This window comes from Pempheris klunzingeri, chromosome 1, assembly GCF_042242105.1.
Source record: "Pempheris klunzingeri isolate RE-2024b chromosome 1, fPemKlu1.hap1, whole genome shotgun sequence".
Lineage (NCBI taxonomy): Eukaryota > Metazoa > Chordata > Actinopteri > Acropomatiformes > Pempheridae > Pempheris > Pempheris klunzingeri.
In genome coordinates this window covers 34235531-34255909 of record NC_092012.1, presented here as the reverse complement: position 1 = coordinate 34255909, position 20379 = coordinate 34235531, and the positions used below count along the sequence as shown (strand labels likewise).

The 20379-nt window shown below is 45.9% G+C and overlaps 1 protein-coding gene across 1 annotated transcript in view; it reads right to left on the bottom strand.

Annotated features, from left to right (window-relative positions):
• Positions 1-1313: 1313 nt before the first annotated feature.
• LOC139203004 (tyrosine-protein kinase CSK) overlaps positions 1314-20379 on the bottom strand; it is a 41772-nt gene continuing 22706 nt past the window's right edge. The window contains exons 2-13 of the mRNA XM_070832637.1: positions 19436-19519; positions 16179-16292; positions 14600-14712; positions 10105-10324; positions 6299-6392; positions 5647-5712; positions 5438-5537; positions 5179-5269; positions 4430-4503; positions 3765-3960; positions 3181-3267; positions 1314-2848 (exon numbers count right to left, since the gene is read on the bottom strand). Of these exons, the coding sequence (XP_070688738.1) occupies positions 2666-2848; positions 3181-3267; positions 3765-3960; positions 4430-4503; positions 5179-5269; positions 5438-5537; positions 5647-5712; positions 6299-6392; positions 10105-10324; positions 14600-14712; positions 16179-16292; positions 19436-19450 (1353 nt within the window). The 5' untranslated portion in view covers positions 19451-19519 and the 3' untranslated portion in view covers positions 1314-2665. The remainder of the gene's footprint in view (positions 2849-3180; positions 3268-3764; positions 3961-4429; positions 4504-5178; positions 5270-5437; positions 5538-5646; positions 5713-6298; positions 6393-10104; positions 10325-14599; positions 14713-16178; positions 16293-19435; positions 19520-20379) is intronic.

Here is a 20379-nt window from a genome sequence, read left to right as displayed (position 1 = left end):
TGAATGTCATTAAAGGATGCAGCTGCCTCTGACCTTTGACCCCTCCACACCTACAGTCCAATATCATGAGCAACTCCCCTTTTAAATTACAGCTCCGTGCTGCTCCTCCTCAGCTCCCTCAGGAGCTCAGACGATATGATGCCTCCCGGTGGTGACTCTTGGCAGTCAGGCGACATCCAAAATGTTCCCCAAATCTGCTAATGAGCTGTACTTTTTGCCAGTGAGCCGAGGAGACAAACTGAGTGTGTGTGTGTGTGTGTGTGTGTGTGGGACGGGGGGGTTGCTTTGCAGCAGGCCCATCTCGTGCGGCCGTAGCTGGATGGTAAACTGGAGCTGGCGTGATAGGTCCTGACAGCAGCACAGTCTTGGCCATGAGCACAAAAATTGCCGCCTTGCTTATGTAACCTGCCCATTGTTGCCGCCCTGTCACTGCCATTAAAATTCATGGGGATCACATGAAACTACGCCCCAAACTACTGTTCGGCGCAGATGCACCAAGGACAGGGTTCGGTCTGAGTGGAAAAACACGAGATAAGAGTTAAAGACGAGAGGATTGCAGGTCTCATCCCATCCTGTAGCTCACAGCAGTGGGGGGGGGTGAGTGGACACCCTCCAAAGCCGGCCTGGTGTCACCATTAACCACCGGGAACTGCTTATCTGACAGAACACCAACACTCCTTCACACCTATAAGGCTCGGCTGACACTTCACCACCTGTTCACAGCACTTCTGCTATCAAAAGATGATCACAGGAGGAGTTTTTATTTATAGCTCTACATCTGTGAAGAGCCGGGGCTCGGAGACAGACGCAGGACACGCTTCTGTCATCACTTCACAGTCTCATAACCCTCGTCATTTTGTCACGTATTTTCTCTTTTCATGTTGTTTGATGCGATTCAAAACAGGGCAGGGGGGCTAAAAACTAGTCAGACTTCTACAAATAAGACGGCAAAACCTGTCGATCAAACAGCTGCTGTGAGAAATTGGTAAAAAAAAAAAAAGTATTTTCCATCCTGTAAGCCGTCTCACTGAAGAGTCCAGATCTGAACAAACTCTGCAAAACACCAAAGTGACACAACACCACAAACTAACTGAGAGACCAGCGGCTCCTGAGCTCTGTGGGGGAAAAATCACTGTGTGGTTGCTTTGAACTGGCTCTCAGCTTTTAGTGGACCAGTCCTCTCCATGTCCCAGACACCAGGGTGTGTGCAGACAGGACTGGAGTTCACCTTTAGTCAAACAGAAAACCAATAATCAGAGGTACACCCCCACCCCCCCACACACACATTTAAAGATGCAGATGTTCCCACTCTGTTCAGATGGAATGATTTATTCATAATCATGATAGCATAATAAAACAATGAACATTGAAAGCACTGACAGTTGAACCCAAGGCCTCTCACACACAGCATGCACCACCCCGACCCCCCCAGCGTTCACAGAGACACTGAACATTCCTAACGCCAAGAGACTCCCGGCTTCTCAAAGTCCTCCTGTTTTCACACCCACCCCCCCAGTCAGTTTTTTTTTTCCTTGTTCTTTTTTTTTTTAATCCTTTAAATATATTTTGATATAAAAACAAGCCCACGTATGATGAATCAACCATGTTTGTGAACTGCTTCTCCCCCCTTCTCCTCCTGTTATTGTCCTGCCCCCCCCCCCCCCCCCCCACCACCACCACCACCACCACCCCTCCTCCTGGCTGTGTTGGCTGGAGGACGAACATGATACCGGCCCCCGATGATCCTCTCTCTTTCTGTTCATGCTCTCTTCATGGAGAAGAAGAAGAAGAAGAAGAAGAAAAAAAACACCAGTCTGATGGGGTGATGATGGAGGTGGGGGAGACAGCACTAAAAAAACGGTTTGATAACCTCCCTGAAAAAAAAAAAGAAAACAATAAAAAAGATTTCTTAAAAAAAGTAATTAAAAAAAAAATCAAACCACAACAGTCCAACTGAAAGAAGTGCTGGAGGGAAGTCTGGAGCTCTGTAGACTGGAGGCACTTTGGCACAGAGCGAAGGCCCCACACCTGACACCACGCCGAGGGGGGAGGAAAGGAGGGATGGAATGACAGAGAGCTGGGCTGAACACATGCAGAGCAACACGGTGATACAGAGATCCAGGAATGATGGGAGGGGAGGGTGAAGAAGAAAGAGCACCTGACAAACGTGGAGGAAAAGGCCAGCCTCCCCTCTAGTTAATGCCATGTTCAGGGGAGGAGGAGGAGGAGGAGGAGGAGGAGGGGAGGGAAACATAAGGAAAGAAAAGAGGTCCTCCAGGTAGACGAAGAGAAAGTTGGACCAAGAGAAAAGAGAGAGAGGGAGGGAGAGAGGGAGAGCGAGAGAGCAGCGGCAGGTGTAGAAGGAGGAAAGAGCAGCGGCCCATCGAGAGAAGAGGAGACTGTCTGGCAAAAGCTATACAACACAACAGGAAAACAGTCCTTGTATGGAAGTAGAGAGCGGCGGGGGGGCGCCTGAGGTCGAGGGAGGGGGGCACAGCATGGCAGTCCCACAGGTCAACAGACTGGGCAGGCAGGAGGAAGGGCTGTGTGGTCCCTCTCTCTCTCCCTCCTCCTCCTCCTCCTCTTCCTCCTCCTCCCAGTTTACAGCTGTGCTGGGCTGTGTCTCACCCTCCCCCTCACTCCTCTCCCCCCCTGGGCCTCCTCTTCACAGGTAGAGCTCCTTGGCTCTGATATGCTGCAGCTTCTCCCTCAGCATGCGGAAGGAAGGCCGCACCACGGAGTCCAGGGTCCAGCACTGCTTCATCAGGTCGTAGACCACAGGCGGGCAGCCGTCGGGGGCGTCCATCTTGTATCCCTTCTCTACCCGGGGCACCACCTCTTTCAGCGGCTGACAGACAGACAGACAGATTCTCTACGTCAACATGTGGGTCGATGTTCAGCTGATGCAACAGACAACATGACTCGACGAGGCTGACGTCATTCTTCACTCAACATGTTACTGTAGCAGAAATAATTACATTCAGAGTTCACAGCACATGTTGTGTCACAGCTTCATTACCTGCTCCGGCAGTCTAAAGGCACAAACCTAATTATTCTGAGGTCAAGACACTTCATTAATCCTGTACAAAAATAAGAAACAAATGAACAATGGTCCCACAATGAAGCCTGCCATCTGCTGGTACAGCTCGGGCCTCGTCGTGGAGGTCCTCAGGTACTTACAATTCTAGGGTAAGGCACGCGGCCAAAGGAGTAGATCTCCCAAAGTAGGATTCCATAACTCCAGACGTCCGACTTGGTGGAAAACCTCTGTTGGACAGAAAAGAAAAGAAAACAAAAGGCATTCAGAGAGCAGCTCGGGACGTTTGTTCTTCCTCTGTTTGTTTGCTCCACTGCTATTTCAGGGGCTCTGGTGAAGAAACACGGGCAGCATCAAGCTCAAGTAATAATAATAATAATAATAATAATAATAATAATAATGCATTTTATTTAGGGCGCCTTTCAAGGCTCTCAAGGTCGCCGTACAGAATACAAATAAAAGTACAATACAACAAGTAAAAACTGGTATAAACCAGGTAGAAAAGATGCAAGATGATCAGAGGGAGTAGGAGAGTGAGAAAAGATGGGTTTTGAGGAGGGGTAAGGAGTCAGCGTTGTGGAGGTCAGGGGGGAGTGAGCTCCATAACTGGGGAGCCGAGCGGTGGTAGTATCACTTTTAAAAATACAGACGTTATCCTTTAAATGTTAGGAATGAAATGAAAGGAATCATGAAGCATCGGCTCTGCTGCCCTCTCTCCCACCCTCACCTTCTCTCTTAGTGCTTCGGGGGAGGTCCACTTGACGGGCAGCTTGGCAGTGTCCTGTATGGAGGAGGCCTCCTTGGTGAGGCCGAAGTCGCTGACCTTGGCGATGTTGTCTTCTGACACCAGCACGTTACGAGCAGCCAGGTCTCTGTGGACGAAGTTGTTGGCCTCCAGGTACTCCATGGCTTCACACACATCACTGGGCGACACAGAGAGATGATGAGCGAGGACTGCACGGCTACGATTATCACAACCACCGGCGGACATGTATGCAGGAAATACTACACAACACTCCCCTCCTGTACGTGTTCAAGCAGTTCAAACCTAATCCTGTTCACACTGATGTAATGGCTGCACTCATTTTAAACTGTGCTGGATTAGAACATTAGCTAAATGACAGTTAAATTAAAAACGAATGAAGACTTTAAAGACACTTGACTTGCAGATGAAGCAGCCATTTATCAAGGCAAACAACCCACAGGATGGTAGCTTGTGGAAACAAATGGTCCTTTTATGTTCCCAGTCAAGTGCACAATGCCGTTCCTTTTATACTCTTTTCAAATCCCGACAGCTAAAGAGCAGCAGTTTAGCTCTAGACCCTGAGCTGCGCCGATTAAACATTTGTCTTCTCTACAAGTGTCGTAAGAACAGAGACGAAGAGGACTCACAGTGAGAACTTGAGTAAGCAGTCTCCACCGAGCACGGTCCGGCCTCGAGAGCGCAGGTAGTCCACTAAGCTGCCCTGTGACACAGTTCATGTGATTAGCACAGCATGTGGAGAGCACAGAGCATTTTTAGAACAAACCTCTGAGCCCCAAAATGTCTGTGTATCTTCAACTGGGACCACACACAGTCACAGATATGTTTAAAGTATATGTCTGGCATTTTTTAATCCCCGGTCCAATTTGTTTTTGTTACATATTTCAGGCTCAACATGACTGGAGGGTACAAAAAGTTTCTTTTTGTTAACAATACACAGTTGTTAATAGTGAATCATTTAAAGCCACCAGACTCCACTGACAAAAACAGTAATTTTACCTCACAGAATGTAGAAATTGCTGGTCCACTGCTGCCTCGATCGGCTGGTTTGTTTGTGTTACTGTGTGATTCTGGTGTTGTAAAGAGTTCCAACATAATATCTGTGTGACACATAATAACACAAACTACCTGATTGAGGCAGCAGTAGACCATCAGCTCCTGTGAGATAAAATTCCTATTTTTGTGAATGTAGTCTGGTGCGTTTGCAGAGAGCGATTTAGCAGCAGTTTGTGGTTAAACTAAAAAGGATCTAACAGTTTTTGGACAGATTAAACACATGAAACGGATCTTAAAATATGAGCATTTCCAGTATCCACTGCTCCCACATGTTTTTACACACGTTAAGGCTTATAGAAAAGGTTTAGTAGCTTTGACAGACCTTAGCCATGTACTCTGTGACGATGTAGAGACTGCCCCTCTCCTCCACAATGACCCCTAGCAACTGCACCAGGTTGTTGTGCCTCAGTTGCCTGTATGAAACATGACAAAAGTGGTTTTCTGTGAGTTTTTCTCTCCTTAAAACATCTGATGAAAAATATAAAACAGAAAACTGAAAGAAGGGGACATTTTATTCGAGCTGTGCCCGCTTACACACAGACACACAAACGTTTTTACAGGTGGTATGAAGGTCAGCTTACGTCATGACAGAGGCCTCGGCGATGAAAGCCTGCGCTGTGGCGTCATTCTTGATACACTTGACTGCCACCTTGGTCCCTCTGTAGTCTCCTACCATCACATCTGAAGAGGACACAGACGGTTTTAGTTCAGTATCCGAGGCGACCGGGGTCTCGGTCATTATGGCTCCGATGTTTGAAGTCAAACGATGCAGAGATCCTTGTGAACTCACCTCCAAACTCCCCTTTGCCGATGGTCTGCAGGAGTTTCAGCTCCTTTCTGTTCAAGGCCCAGCCGCCTGCCAAGAGAGGACAGATAAGACTTAGCGGACTGCACAGCCACGTCCAGAAATCACCCAGGGAGAAGCATGCTTTAGAAAAGGACTAAAAACACTTGATATCTATCCTCATTATCTCTACACATTTGCACAATTTTGCAAGTAAATCGTTGGCATCAAAGAGCCACTGAACTATTGAGAAACGCATAAATTGGTGAGTTTCACATACGTTTCTCTTCTGGTCAGAGTGACACTTCTACTTTCTGAATGGTGCAGCTCACACGAGGGAGCAGAAGTGTTTATTCATGTGAACATTTAGCTTCTCCCGGTTTTCTGGTGTTCGAATTAGCCGGGTCAGACGGGAACATGAAGACAGGCAGGGGGAGGACGACTGGGATTGACCTTCAGAGCTGCTGAAGCCCAGCACTCGTCCCCAGACACACAAAGATTAATTACCCTCTGCTGATTAATGCTATTAGGACTAGGATGATAGCGCAGTCTAGAAGGAGATGCCGTCTTTATGCTGGTGAGGTTTATGTGACGGTATATAAACACAAGTGCTGTAATGTCCCCGTGGAGCAGAGCGATGAGCTCAGTGTGTCCTTACTCCTGGAGAACTCGTCCTGCGCCGCCACTGTTCCCTCCATCAACTTGGGTTTTATCAGCCTGGTGCAAAGGCCGTCGGCGTCTTTGGTGTAATGCTGGGGACACAGAAGGAGACGAGTAAATGTGTTTAAGTGTTCAAGAGCAAGGAATTACGACAGAAATCCAGGTTTGTGTTTTTTCATGTTCACCCTGTTAGAAACCTCATGTCTAATGTCTGAAGTCTGCACTGTGACCTCGCTGACTGATGTTCACAGATTCAATCTGAAGGCTCAGTCTGCACACGAGCTTTTGATATGCAAACCAAAAGTGCGGCTGATGTTCCCAGCAGCACGACAGAAAAACATGAAGGTGGTGATGAAAAGAAGATTCAAGCTGCGTCGGGAGTGGATGTGAGGGGGCTCCACCCGTTTGATATGTGCAGGGTATCAATGGGGTTTGACTTCACAAAGGAGAGAAAGTGTAAGAGAACTTTTACTGACGAGTTTTCAGCAGCTGCGTTAGTCCACTGATAATCAGAATTAACAGTCCAGTCCAGGATCATTGCCTCCTAACTTTTACACTACACTGTTTGGTGGCTTGTACAATAAACAGAAGGAAAACAAGGAAGCAGAAGCACAGAACACGGAAAGTACTGAAAGTTAAAAACCAAATATGGAACAGGATTATATTCACAGAAAACAAAGATGATGAAACATAACTACTAATACTACTAAGAACTTCTTAAGTTAAATAAAAGCTGTGCAGTTGGACCCTGATTGGAGGAGATGTGTAGTCGGGGTGAGAGGGGACGTGTAAACCTTTGATAATACATTCAACAGAAAAATATCAATAACCATGTAAACGCTTGCTCTGATTGTTTCTCACTGGGTGGACTATTTCAGTTCTTTTTGTGGACATTTGCCCCACGAGGGGGTAACAGGGCCGTCTTTGTGATATTTTCCCAGCAGATAACGCGCTTCACAGTGCTTCGGGACATGTGAACACACATCTCATCAGATGTTTATCAGCTATCTGAGGTGCTTTATTTAGCTCCCATGTAAACAGTTGAGCTGGAATCTCTAATCAGGATGATTCCAGTTAGCGTGAAGAGATATTGTCCATGTAACCACAGCTCCAGCTCCTCTGATGGTCAGAATATCACAGAAAACTAACTCCACATAACCACGAACAGAATAAACACAGCTGTAATCACGCGCCGACCGCAGTGACGAGATCAGTCATCTGAAATCAACGGCTCTCTGCTGAAGACTGAGTGTGTGAGGCGTCTGGGAAAGGCTCTGCAGTAGCTCCTGTGCTGGAGGTGTGAAGGGACCCTGCAGCACAGGAGGACTGTGTGGGTGTCAGAGGGGTCAACACATGTGACCTGTGACCCCCGGAAACACGGCAAACCAACCCCAACCTTGTCAATGTCAAACCTCATGAAGACGATATTCTACTGATGTGAGGAAGAACATTTGAAATCCAAATCTGAGACAGACAAAGAAGCAAAGTGTGAGACCGACACACTGCTGCGAGGCCGACACAGTCAGAAAAGCAGCAAAAGGAGAAGCTATCCCACCTACAAATCAATGTTATACAACTGCAGCACGGCCAACAGGCCATAACGGTGCCGGTTACCATGACAACCACCAGGGGGCAGCATGGTGAAGGAGGCTCAACGACATTATTCAGCACAGAGGCTCACAGGAGCAGCGGCAAATGAGGAGTAACATACATGTACAGTATACACACACACATTCAGATTTCCTTCAGGCTCCTCCGTGATGCAGGAATAACATTTATCTTATGTGCAGTCTTTTCTGTATCATCCTGGAGAACGTACACTAAACCGAGTACTGCTTGTTAAACACAACCATTATTTAAATAGTCTTTTAATACATATTCACATTTTAATACACGATGTTGATGGATAATTCAAAACCTTCCCGTACGTAACTAACACACAGGGGTGTAATTAAGGGTAAAAATACAAAATGGGCACTGCAGCTGAAAATACTTTCACGGTGCTGTTACACCCTTGTAAATACCAAACGGAGCCATCTTTGTTTCATTTACTGACACTGTCATCCCTGTGGGTGTGCTGATTGACAGAGAGGAGGTTTTGGGACTACTGGTATATATTTATGCATGTAGTGTGTATATGCTACGTCTGTGTGTGTGTGTGTGTGTGTGTGTGTGTGTGTGTGTGTGTGTGTGAGAGAGACGCCTGCTGTGACAGGAGCAGGAGAACAGTGAGCAAGCAGGAAAAACACACAAGAATGTGAGGAATCCTCTCATAGGCTATTATAGAGAGAAGGAGAATACACAGGGGAGCACAGGCAGAGGAGAGGAGAGGAGAAAGATGTAGAGAGATAGAGACATGGAGATGGAGAGAGAGAGAGAGGGGAAGGAAAGTAAGGCTGAGATGGATAACAAAGAGAGGAGGAAAGAAAGCAATATGCCAGGTATACGCAAGGGAGCACAAAGAGATACAGAGGGAGGGAGGGAGGGAGGTGGAGAAAGGAAGTGGAGGCAGAACCAAGCCTGGAGGGTGTGAACAAGAGCGAGAGAGAGAGAGAGAGAGGGGAGGGTAGAGCGAGAGAGAGAGATTGTGGGTGGCTGATAACAAGAATGCAGCAGGGATGTAGGTGGTCTCGGTGCCAGCTGGCACATTCCTGTCGTCCACTTCCAACACCCCGCGAGGCAAGGAGATGAGGTCCAATTAAAAGTGTGATAGCCGCCAATCCAGCTCCTCTCTTTATCTGACAGGATGAAAGGCCCCTCTCCCCCCTGCCTCCCATCATGCCTCCTGTCTTCCCCTCTTCACTCTGTCCTTCCCCTGAACCGGCTTTCAGATAAAAAGGCGGGGAGCGAGAGGATCACACGGCTTTTTGAAGAACGAGAACATGTACTGGAGTCTGATTTTCAGGAAAACTCCATGAGGCCACTGAGTGAGTGTGTGTGTGTGTGTGTGTTCCTTGTGTTTATGAGTTATATAATCATACTGCTGCATGGTTAATCACTATGCAACTAGATTTAACTTTTTGTACATTACTGGCATCAAAATGAGAGGCTCTTAATGGTGACATCATAACTACAAACAGAAAGCTGAGATATGAACCACGGGTGGGCGGCTGAGGATTTAGTCAGTAAATAAAAACCTTGCTTCACGTTTAAGGCTCCAAATCATGATTGTTTTGCAATTACTGATGAATCTGCACATTATTAACTTGATTGTTTGTTGAGTGCCACAAACACAAGCATGTTTTATCCAAAAAACAATCCATATCCTCTAAATACTTATAGTTTACTATCAAGTAAGACAAAAACACAGCAGCAAATCCTCGGCTGTGACTTAATGCACCACAGTTAAGTTGATTTGGAGACTTTACTGAAGTACTATACTACATTATAGTTCCAATAAATGAGCACTTTAATCCAGCATTTGAATATTGATTTGGACGTTGTTTACAATGGCAGCTGTAGCAGCTTCCTTGCATTCGGTTCAGCCCTAATAACTTATCAAAATAGTTTCCGATAGATTTATCGGTAAGGTGACTGGCTGCTTCCTGGAGAGACTCCGATGTGGCCTGAGGTTTATGGATCTATATTCTAGTTGTGTGCCACAGCGGCTGTTTCAGGGCAGAGATCACAGCCTGAGAACGCTGCCTTACTTCTCCTCGTCTCTCCGGAGAGAAGAAGCATCACGACATGAAACAAGAGTGACATTCATGGACAGAATGTCAGTGGTCAATTGGCTCGGATAACAACAGGCCAATTATCCTCTCCATCGTACACAGGGATCCTGTAAAGATGAAAGATAATCACCTCAACCAGCTGCATGAGGTTCTCAAAGTACTCCTCCTCGTCGATGGTGAGCTTGCCGTTGTGGTAGATGATGCGGTAGTGCTCCACCTTGCCATCGCAGCTGACACACAGGGTGTAATCGCCGGGATAGTTGGTGCTCTCCCTCACCAGGAACAAGCCCGTCTCCGGAGGGTAGAGGAGCCGCTCGGCCTGCTCCCGAGTTATCTTCCCATGAAACCAGCTGCAAGGAGGGAAGACGGGAAGAAGATGAGATAAAAAAAAAACAAAAAAAAACGTTACCTGTACTGCTTACACACACACACACACACACACAGACAAGTCATTGAGCTAGTTTGCATCTTCAACCACACACAAAGATCCACTTCCACTCCTCTGAAATGAGAAGTGAAACACTCGAGCACTTCCAGTCAGTTCTGCCTGAGCGAGGCAGGGGAGGGGAGTGAGAAAGCACCTGAACCCAAACAACAGGAAACGTGGTGCTCACAAACACACCAGAAGCCTGAGGCAGAGTCGGAAACTGAAACACAGGCACGGCAATAACAGGAAAATGCAAAACCTGCTCAGACAAGGTGGTGGGACAGAAACAAGTCACCCTCTCCTGACTGAGGCCAGGGGGGGGGGGCAGAGAGACAGACCGACCAGTCAACACACACGGGAAGAGTCATAAAGAAAGACAAAACCCAGGCTTCTGCTGAGCTAAGAGCCGTTCTGCTGGAAAACAATTAAAGCTCTGGGGTGTGTATTTAGAAGGTCACCGTATGACCCTGCTTCACCCTGACCATATGGCCTGGGGGATACATCCATAGGCAACTGATGAATGGATTAGACAGCTGCATTACAGGGAGCGTGTTTACATGCACACTATTATCCTGGGTTTGAGCTTCATCTGTGTTTCCATCATATTGGGAACATACGGAGAATCCTGTGAAAACTTCAGTATAATCAAACCTGGGCCCCATTTTATATTCACATATTTTGACCAGTGGGTACAATAAGTTTTGTAACTGGTCAGGTACATCTCATCAACTGGCAGCAACGACATGGGCTGCAGCGTAATACTGCACCTGATCACAGTAGGTCCACTAGAAGAGCTTGTTTGATCCACTGACAGGCTCAGAGTGTTATTCTAAGTGTGTGACAGCATCATGGAAAGGATCCCTACAGAGAGAGACCTGGAAGATCCTTTTGGTTTAACCACAAACAGCACACACACCAGACTACATTCACTAAAACAGGGATTTTAGCTCTGAGGACACAGGAGCTGCTGCTCTGCTGCTGGTTCGTTTGAATTCGTCACAACATTTGTGTAACACGCAATAACACAAACAAACTAACTCTTTAAAACACTGAAGACACAATGAAATCCGTTCTATTGGCTGTCGGCTGAGGCGATTTACTAGACGGTGCAGCCTGAAGTGTCTGGACTGTGCTGCGTGTGGGGTTAAGTGTTATATATCTAAGATTTCAAGGTAAAATACAGCTACAGGAAGAAGAAGTCCTTATAGTAAGAATTCAGACTTTTAACACTGCTTCTCCTCTGCCTGTGTGGAGCTGCGGTCCTGGGCTGAAACACACCACCCTTCGTCCACCGTATCCAATCGATTTATGTCACTCCTCGTGTCAAAGTTCATCGCAGCTGCAAACAGCAGCAACCCACAGGGTCACTCTATCCGTCTTGGCTGATGAATGGGTGGTAATCAACAGCCATAATTGATTTAGCCCATTTTCCCGTAGCTTCCTCCGTCACTCTAGCTTCCTCCTCCCCCTCCTCTTCCTACTCGGCCTCCTCAGACAGCAGAGGCTCTTGTGGCAAAGCAGCTTAATATGGGTTGAGTTGATTAGATCAGCGCAGGCAGCTTCTCCGATGGACAGCAGCTCCTTAACTCCCACTAATCCGAGAGCAGGCGCCAAGTGCGGACGGCCCAGGGACACACATGGCCTTTTGGTGGACACACACTAGCTGTTCTGTCCGAGGTAATCAACGGCAGTTTTCCTGCATTACATCATACGGAAATAAAACAGGCAGAGAAATGCGGTAAACAGCTTGGTGGGGAAAACGGGGAAGGAGGAAGTAGCCGTCTTTAGGGTGGCGCTGTGGTGTGTGGCAGATGTCTGCCACTTGGGGGCAGCAGAGAGGCCGAGCTGTTGGCTGATAGCAGTGAAGGGGGGGGGGCGAGGACTGTATCTGCTGCGGAGTATCAATCGGCCAGACTGAGCACAGGGACAGAAGACCACAGCTGAACCCTTATGTAACCCGCAGGAGAGGGAGAGGTCCTCTCTGAGACATCTGTTAGCGATTCACAACAAAATCATCACGTCCCCAACGGTTACAGCTAATAGAAGGACGACTTCTGATGACTTAAAACTCTATAACCCCAAAGGCAGCAGTAAGGATGTGAGGTCAGCTTCAAATGTCAGCATGCTAAATATTTGGGAGTCTACTCATTTCTTCACTGAAATCAAAATGAAACTAGTGACAGCTGACTTGTTCTGCAGTGCTGACTGAAGTCATCAACTTACAGTAAAGATCTCTTCTGTTCTCGTATCCATAAATAAAAACATTAATGAGGAACTATGATGAGAAAAGCAGCCGTACTGAAGTGGAGAGCCGACTGGTTGTCAGACTCCATAGGAAGTGTTTTTACAAGCATGTCAGTCACTCGAACGCCTCACAGAATAGAAACGCTTCCATTTGATGAATCCACTTGGATTCTGTGAGACCCTCCATATTTTGTGTCTATTTCTGTGGTGTTTAGTGCAGACAGCTGTTCAAACCCCACAAATATTCCACTGTTAACGGTTATTAACTGCCTCTCCATTGATTGATCAGTATTTGTTTACCAGCAGAAAACAGGCTGCATACCAACACTGATTTCTTCCCACAGAGCTGACATGAAAACGTCTGTGGCTCAGTACTTTCTGCTGTCGGTCGGTCTGGAGAAGGTCAGCCGACCGCTGTCCAATCAGCTCCCAGGAGCTGCTGCTGACAGGACGACAGGACGCCAATGCAACGGCCACGCTGGATTCCCCCGTTACTTGATCAACAAAAAATTAATCAGTCACTAGTTTGAAAATTGAATAATTGTGGAACTGATTATTAATGGATTTACTTTTCAAGCAGAAATGACCACACATTTAATGTCTTTGGTTTTTGAACTGCTGATCAAACAAACAAGACAATTAGAGGTGTCACCATGAGCTCTGGGAAACAACTGGCGTATTCCAGCCCAATAAAAACGATAAATCAGAAAACACACACACACACACACACACACACACTGACCCTATGACCACGCTCAGAATGGCGTGGACAGGTAGGATGAGTGGTGGCAACAGGAGAGGTCAAAGCTTTCAGCATCACTTAATGAAGTGGGACAAAGCGGGTCAGACGTCTATTTGAATGTTTCCTGCTGATGCTGCGGTGACACGCCACCACCTCTGCTGAACTAAACACTACCAGGCCTACGAGAGCCCGACGGTCTGATCCTCACACTGCGTCACTTCTCCCAGGAGAACCACAACCCTGTTCTCCATAATCCTACATTTCCTCGTGTTCCACTAATCTGTGATGTTGATATACTTGTTTATTATCACTTGAGGGATACACACAAACGCTTTGGATGACAACATCTCATAGCTATGTTTCTGTAGCAGCCTGTATGCTCTTGGCTTTCCCGTCTCGTTTCATTTGCATATGCGCCTCGTTATGTTTTCCTCTTTTTTTGAAATAGCTGCTGTTTCAAAGAGCCTGATTCAAATGTAGTGCACAGCTGGTCCTGGCCTCTGTGGCAGCCAGACACAGACAACAGAAGACACAGTACAAACCAAAACACTGCAAGACATGGAATTTCCATCTTTTGATGCTTTGCCTGACTTTTGAAATCAACACTGCATTTTCCCTCGCTGCAGGGAAACAGACGTGAGCGAGGAACAACTTCAGCACAAACTTCAGGAGAGAGAGATCCAGTACTTTTGTCCACATCCTGGTGTCTGAGTGACTGGTAGGTAGTGAAAGTGTTGGAACTGGTCCAGTAGATCACCTCAGCCAGCAGCCACCAAACGGGCTGCAATGGCTGCAACGTGATCCTTTGGGACAACTGCACCTGATCACAGTAGGTCCACTAAAAGAGCTTGTTTGATCCACTGACAGGCAGATTGCTGCTGCATACTGTCATAGTCCTACACCGGCATCACACACTGGCATTAAGCATCATCATTTCTCTAGAATGTTCTTTCTAAATGTAAGATTTCAGTTCTGTTAACAATCTCCAGTTATCTATTATAGAAAAAAACACACACGTCTAACAGTGCTTCAAAATGCATTTCATTCTTGACTTGTAAAACTCACACAATAACATGCAAGGAGCACAACAAAGACTAAACATAATGTTTGACTGTGTTCCTAAATACACATTCAAGAAAGAAAACACACACACACACACACACACACACACACACACACACACACACAGACACTTTCTCCTGTGTTACTTACGGCATAAGACTGAGTTTCCCTCCTGACTTGACTCCTTCCCTTTTCTGGACATAGTTGGCCGGGATGGTGCCCTCTCTGCCCACGGTGTTCCTCGCTCTGTACCAGTTTGGATCCTGACACAGAGAAACACACAATAACACAATAACCTTCAGGTGTGCTACCAGGTAACTCTAGAGGTGAGGAGCATTCCTGTCCCTCATGTTGCTCTGTGCACACACTCGGCGGTTTGGTAGTAGTTGCTGGCACTAGCGAAGCTGTGGGCTAACGGCTTGATTCCACCGCACGGCTCAGAAGCGGCTCCGGAGCTGATCGCAGCCTCTTATAAAATACTCAGAAGTGCCGCAGTGCTTCAGAAGCGCCTCTCAGCTCTGCTCCGGTAAAAACATGAGCCTGTTTTTGACGGAAGCCGCTGTATGGCCATGTCAAGCAGCACAGAGCAAATGAAGCAGGAGGTCAAACACGGGGGCAGCCAAGAGACATTTTCAAAATAAGACACCAGGTGCAGACTCCCGATCGTATATCACATCATCATCAAGTCTTCATAAATACTTAACCATTAGCACCAGGCCACAAGTCAAGTGGTCATGGCCATGGGCAATGAGAGGTTCATTCTGTCTGTAAGGTACAAATTAAAACAAATCAAAAACAGCGTAGCCTGCTTATTCACGGTAGAAGCACAAAAATCAAGGAAAACAATTATGAAATCAATCAAATCTGAGAAAGTAAACTGTCAGCCTGACAAAAAGCCCAGTTTCTGAAACATCTCTCCACTTTAGCACTTCTGGTTTAGATATTTGTGGGCATTAGTAGTTACATGTGAAGCACCAGAAGAAGCTAGAAAGGGCCTTTAGATAAAAGGAAACTCACTGCCTGAGGCTACAAAGTTATTTGATGGATTAACGTTCACTGACATGTCGAGCAAGCCGACTTCATGGAGCTCCTTGTTTGTTTCCTGCCTTTGGCAGCAAAGAGCACATGTTGCCACCTCATGGTCGCTCTGATCGTCAGCACTAAATGGATTAGGATGTTTTTGGTTGTGTTTTAGTATCCGATAAACTTCATTCATACTGGTTGATGATTTAACTTGAAATGAAATACAAAAAACATGAATAACCCTTAAAACAGGAGTCACATATAAATTCTACATAGACACTGTAGCCCAAATAAGTTCTATGTGTTGTTGTAAGCTGCTACTGGCTGCTAATTATTTCCTCCACAGTGTCCAACAGTTCTCCAGTCAACGTTACAATAAATACAGTGTTGTCATTAACACCCATCACCACCCATAATTCCTGGCATGAACTGAAATTTGCAGTGGCCAGCCTCCGTTCAGTCTGTAATCATTAATGTAAGTTGGTGTCTGGACCATAAATAAAAATGTTAGTGTGGCACATGGTTTTACCTTCACTTCCGGAGACTTGTTAATTCACTACACGCTCACTAACTGGGGAAACAAACACTGGAACCTCTTAAAACGATCATAACTCAGCCCTTCTCTAATAATCAGGAGGCCATGACGGCAGCTTTGAGGTCATCTTTAGTAAAACACACACAACGCTTCCAACTGCTGCCTACTTACCCTGGTGACTCCGATGATGGTCAGTACGTCTCCTTTACAGAACGGCAGGTCCTGTTCGTTGGCGGTCTGGAAGTTGTACTTGGCTACACACTCTGTGCCAGTCGACCATGGTGCCTACGTCACACAGGACAGAGGAGAGCCGCCATTAGTCAGTGATCACTGGTCGGTCAATCAGTAGTCCGTGGTGAAAGTCAGTTTAGTAGCTGAACTGTGTTCACACAAATTATTATTAGAACAAAGACGTATAATTTAACATGGCTAGAGGCATATTAATACGACATTATTACCGCTGGCTGGTCACAGGCTGGTTGGTAAACAGTGAAACTAACAAACAGGCTGTAAGGGGCTTCATTTTATGCCTTAAAATACAGATACTGCAGACTTGGACTCATCTTCAGGTTATGTGCGATGGAAACGAAGTATCTCTGTGTTTCTGGGGTGGTAATATTGATTTCAACCTGAATATGAACTGGAGACAATCAGAGTGATTTCTACTGGAGTTAGAAGGTGAGATGGGAGCTACTAAGAGCAGCTACACTAGTTAACCTTAGCGGGACTTTAGGAGTTTCGTGTCTCCAACACGACTGAATTTTACTGCTGCTTCATTCAGTTATGTGGAATAAAGTGAATTAGCAACAGCTCAGTTCATCACAGTAGATACTGTTCATTGTTATTTGTAGGAAAAGTAAATGTAATTTTGATTTAGCTTCAGCTCCGTCTTGTTACTGCTGCTTATTGGACACAACGAGAAGGCTGAATACACAAAATAATGGAGGGTAAAAGCAATTTCATCCATTAGAGCAGAACACCCTCTCAGATAAAGTTTTCTTCAACAACATTGTGAAGCCTTAGAGAGCTGAATAAACACTTTGACTCTGCACTACTGCCGGCCTGTTCAGGGCTGAGGACGTCCCAGCAGGCAGAGGGCCGTCTGCAGCATCTCTAGAAAGTAATATAAGGCGGCACACAGGTGGACAACCTTCCCCTACTACTTGGTGTGGGCGTGCAGCGTCTGTTAAGCACTAAAAGAATCCGTTCTTTCTCTGAGAGATTGTCTCTGGAACATGATCTAATATTTCTTGAAAGGTTCCTTGTACTCATTGTCAGTCACTCTAAAAGCTGTAACGGTGGCAGCTACATGCTACAATCCAAATGTAAATGGCAGAAGGAACACAGATGCTTTGTATTAGATCAGTACAGCTGTGTGATCAAAAGCACACCTCGGCACAGTGAATGAGATGAAATGAGAGAGCCGGAGTACAAAGCAGCAGCAGCAGGTGTGAGCGAGCCAGTTTAGGTCCATGTACGAGCTGCTTTATTCCTCACAGCACACATCACACACCAACGTATCTGAAGCCGTCTCAGACAGAGCGACAGAGCGAGTCTGGACCTCTGGTGCCGACTGTGACTGAGAGAAGTGAAGATACCGAAAACCCTTTATTCTCCGCTGTTATTAATTTCCACAAAGTCACGTCAGCTGAAGCACCTAATTTATTAATCACTTAATTGCTTTTGCTGGATAGAATGAATTGCTGGGAAATTTCCTCGAGGATCTTTAGTCATTTAAAATGCAGCCTATAACCTGAAGATGGGTTTTCCCTGTGTGTGCTCCCTAACAGCAGAGTGCCACTGATTGTTCGGTTGTGTTGGGATCTGTTGTGCCTGCTGAAGGGTTTTATTCCCCAGTGGTGAATGCTGATAATAATCTTCTGAATCTTTGACCTTTTGGTCACAGATTGGTTAGATTACCAACAGGTCACAGTGCTGCCCCTAAAAATATTCTGCGTCAACAACCTCCTGTGACCTGCTGACCTACATAAACCCACCATGTGGTTGTAGCAACAGAATCACCTCAATCTAACACACATTTATGTTGCTATGAACCACATACACACAGGTTTTCTGTTCAGGCTGTTGAAAACATGATAAAACATGAAAAAGAAACAAGGCATAAGAAAGAAATTCTCTTATTTTACGTGATGACACTTCAGTGTGTTTAGCTGGATCTCGCCTCGGTCTTCTTGAATTTAAATTTGAAAATGTTCCCCCGACTGTGGTGAAGCACTGTGGTGTGACGGATAAAAACAACCTGGATCAATAAGGACATGTGAAGGCAGATTATAATGCAGGAGTGAGAGTAATCCGACTCTGAAGCTGGCACTTGAGAAGCATTAGTCAAACCACTGAGACAGCCAGGTAATGTGAAACCACTAAAACTGAGCCCCGGCACGCTGATGGATGTTCGGTGCACCAGCCATGTGCATTAACACGTTACTACAGATACGGTGTATTTCAGCACCTCTGCGTCTTCAACACATTCCCCTGTGTGTTCATGTGCACAGTAGTCGGCCCTTATTCAGTCACAGTCTCAGTGAACGAGGAGGGATTACGGCAGAGCAGGACGACTACGAGGTGCATCTCTTCCCCATAACCCCTCAGTATCTGTGGTGGCTGGTGCTTTACGCTCATCGAATGCTGGAAAAGAGCCACATCCTGCTGAAACTATTAGTTGATTAATCAGCTCAGATGAAATTAATCACCAGCTTCTCCAATGAGAGGATTTCTTGCCTTAATTTGTCCCATTTCATTATGAACTGGATATCTTTTGGTTTTTCGATAGTAGGTTTGAATGAAATACTCATTATTTAAAGCTGCTTCAACATTTACCTTTAACTACTACCTCATTAATATGAAGCCTTATCCACAAAGTAGCAGAGAGTGTGACTCATGCGAGTGAAGTGGGAGCGGATCGAGCTAAGTGCTAATTGGAAAGCTTCAGTCAGAGTTACAGGCGACACTAAAGAGGCAGAACTAAACAATTAAGAAATTCTTCAGTGTGTAACTTTGTTCTCAGCGCTGACATTAGTACTTTGATAACAAGAAAGAAATAGATGATCAACAGTGAAAACCATCTTGAGCAGCTCCAGATCAAGTGTGTCGCAGTGTTTCTCTGTAGAGTGGATCCATATTAAACAACACTGATAAAAACAACCAGAATACCAGGTAAAAGCCAAATTTAAGAAAGAGAAGGTTTCTTGTTGTATTATTTAGTTCAAGTGTCACTAAGACACTAAGACCCTGTGAGGATGAACCTCAACATACTGCCATGGCTGCCAAGAGGCCAACAGCAGCAGTAGCCAAAAGTCACCCTGAGTAACTCCTCGTATGTGAAAACAGAGATGGGGTGGTGGTTAAAAGGTGCCTGCCTGTACACTGGGTAGGTAACTGTGAAGGAAAAAAACGTGTGCTTCACTTACGTGCATCCCAGACATGATGAAGGGAGTTGGGCAGCAGGTGTCCTCAGGCAGGAAGCGGTCACTGTTTAGCTTGTACCATCAGAGCTGGAAGAACAAAAGCAAGGAATCAACAACACATCCAACAATCTCTTTATTCTATAGCCTAAAATATATGAGCTACAAACTGGCACGCTCTCCCTGGAGTGCAGAGAATTACTGATTTGTCTGTAAGAAGTGAGCGAGAGCGGCTGTAGTTTTAAGACCTCAGCTGACACTGGTCATTACCGTCCATAGTTTAACACCTTGATAGGTGTAAACGCTGCTAACACGGACAGATGCATGTCACAGGAAGCCACTCACACTGAAGCACAACTCAACAGCCACAGCTTCCTCCACAGGCACGAGAGCAGCCATTTCAAAAGTTTGGTCATCAGATTTTGAGTTTGGTGGAATAGCCGACATAAACAGAAGACTTGACGTTATCATTACAACCCTCTCTACACCAGCGGTATAGCCAAGTCCATTTCATGGCACATAATTCTTCAAGTAAGGGAACCATGACCATCAGTGCAGCTTAATGTACGAGGGTTTGATTCCCTTCATGCTGAAATAAAGAGACACACGCTTGCTAAGAAAAGGTGGCTGGAGACCGGACCTGAGGAGTAAATAAGATTGTAAAAATGTGGAATAGTTAAACAGGTGCTCTGGCTCCAGCATAATAAAGTCACTGTTCTTCAGTTCAGGAACGCCAGTGGTACATTTAACATGCCTTTAAAGGATAACTTTGGTATTTTTAAACCTGTGCCCTATTTTTTCACATATTTGGGTTCAAAATTGGTCCAGTCTGCAGCCGCAAAACAGGCTGCAGTGGCTGCAACGTAATCCTTTGGGGCATCTCTGCCCAATCAAAGTAGGTCCACTAAAAGTGCTTGTTTTACCCACTGGTAATCAGATCGTAATTCTAA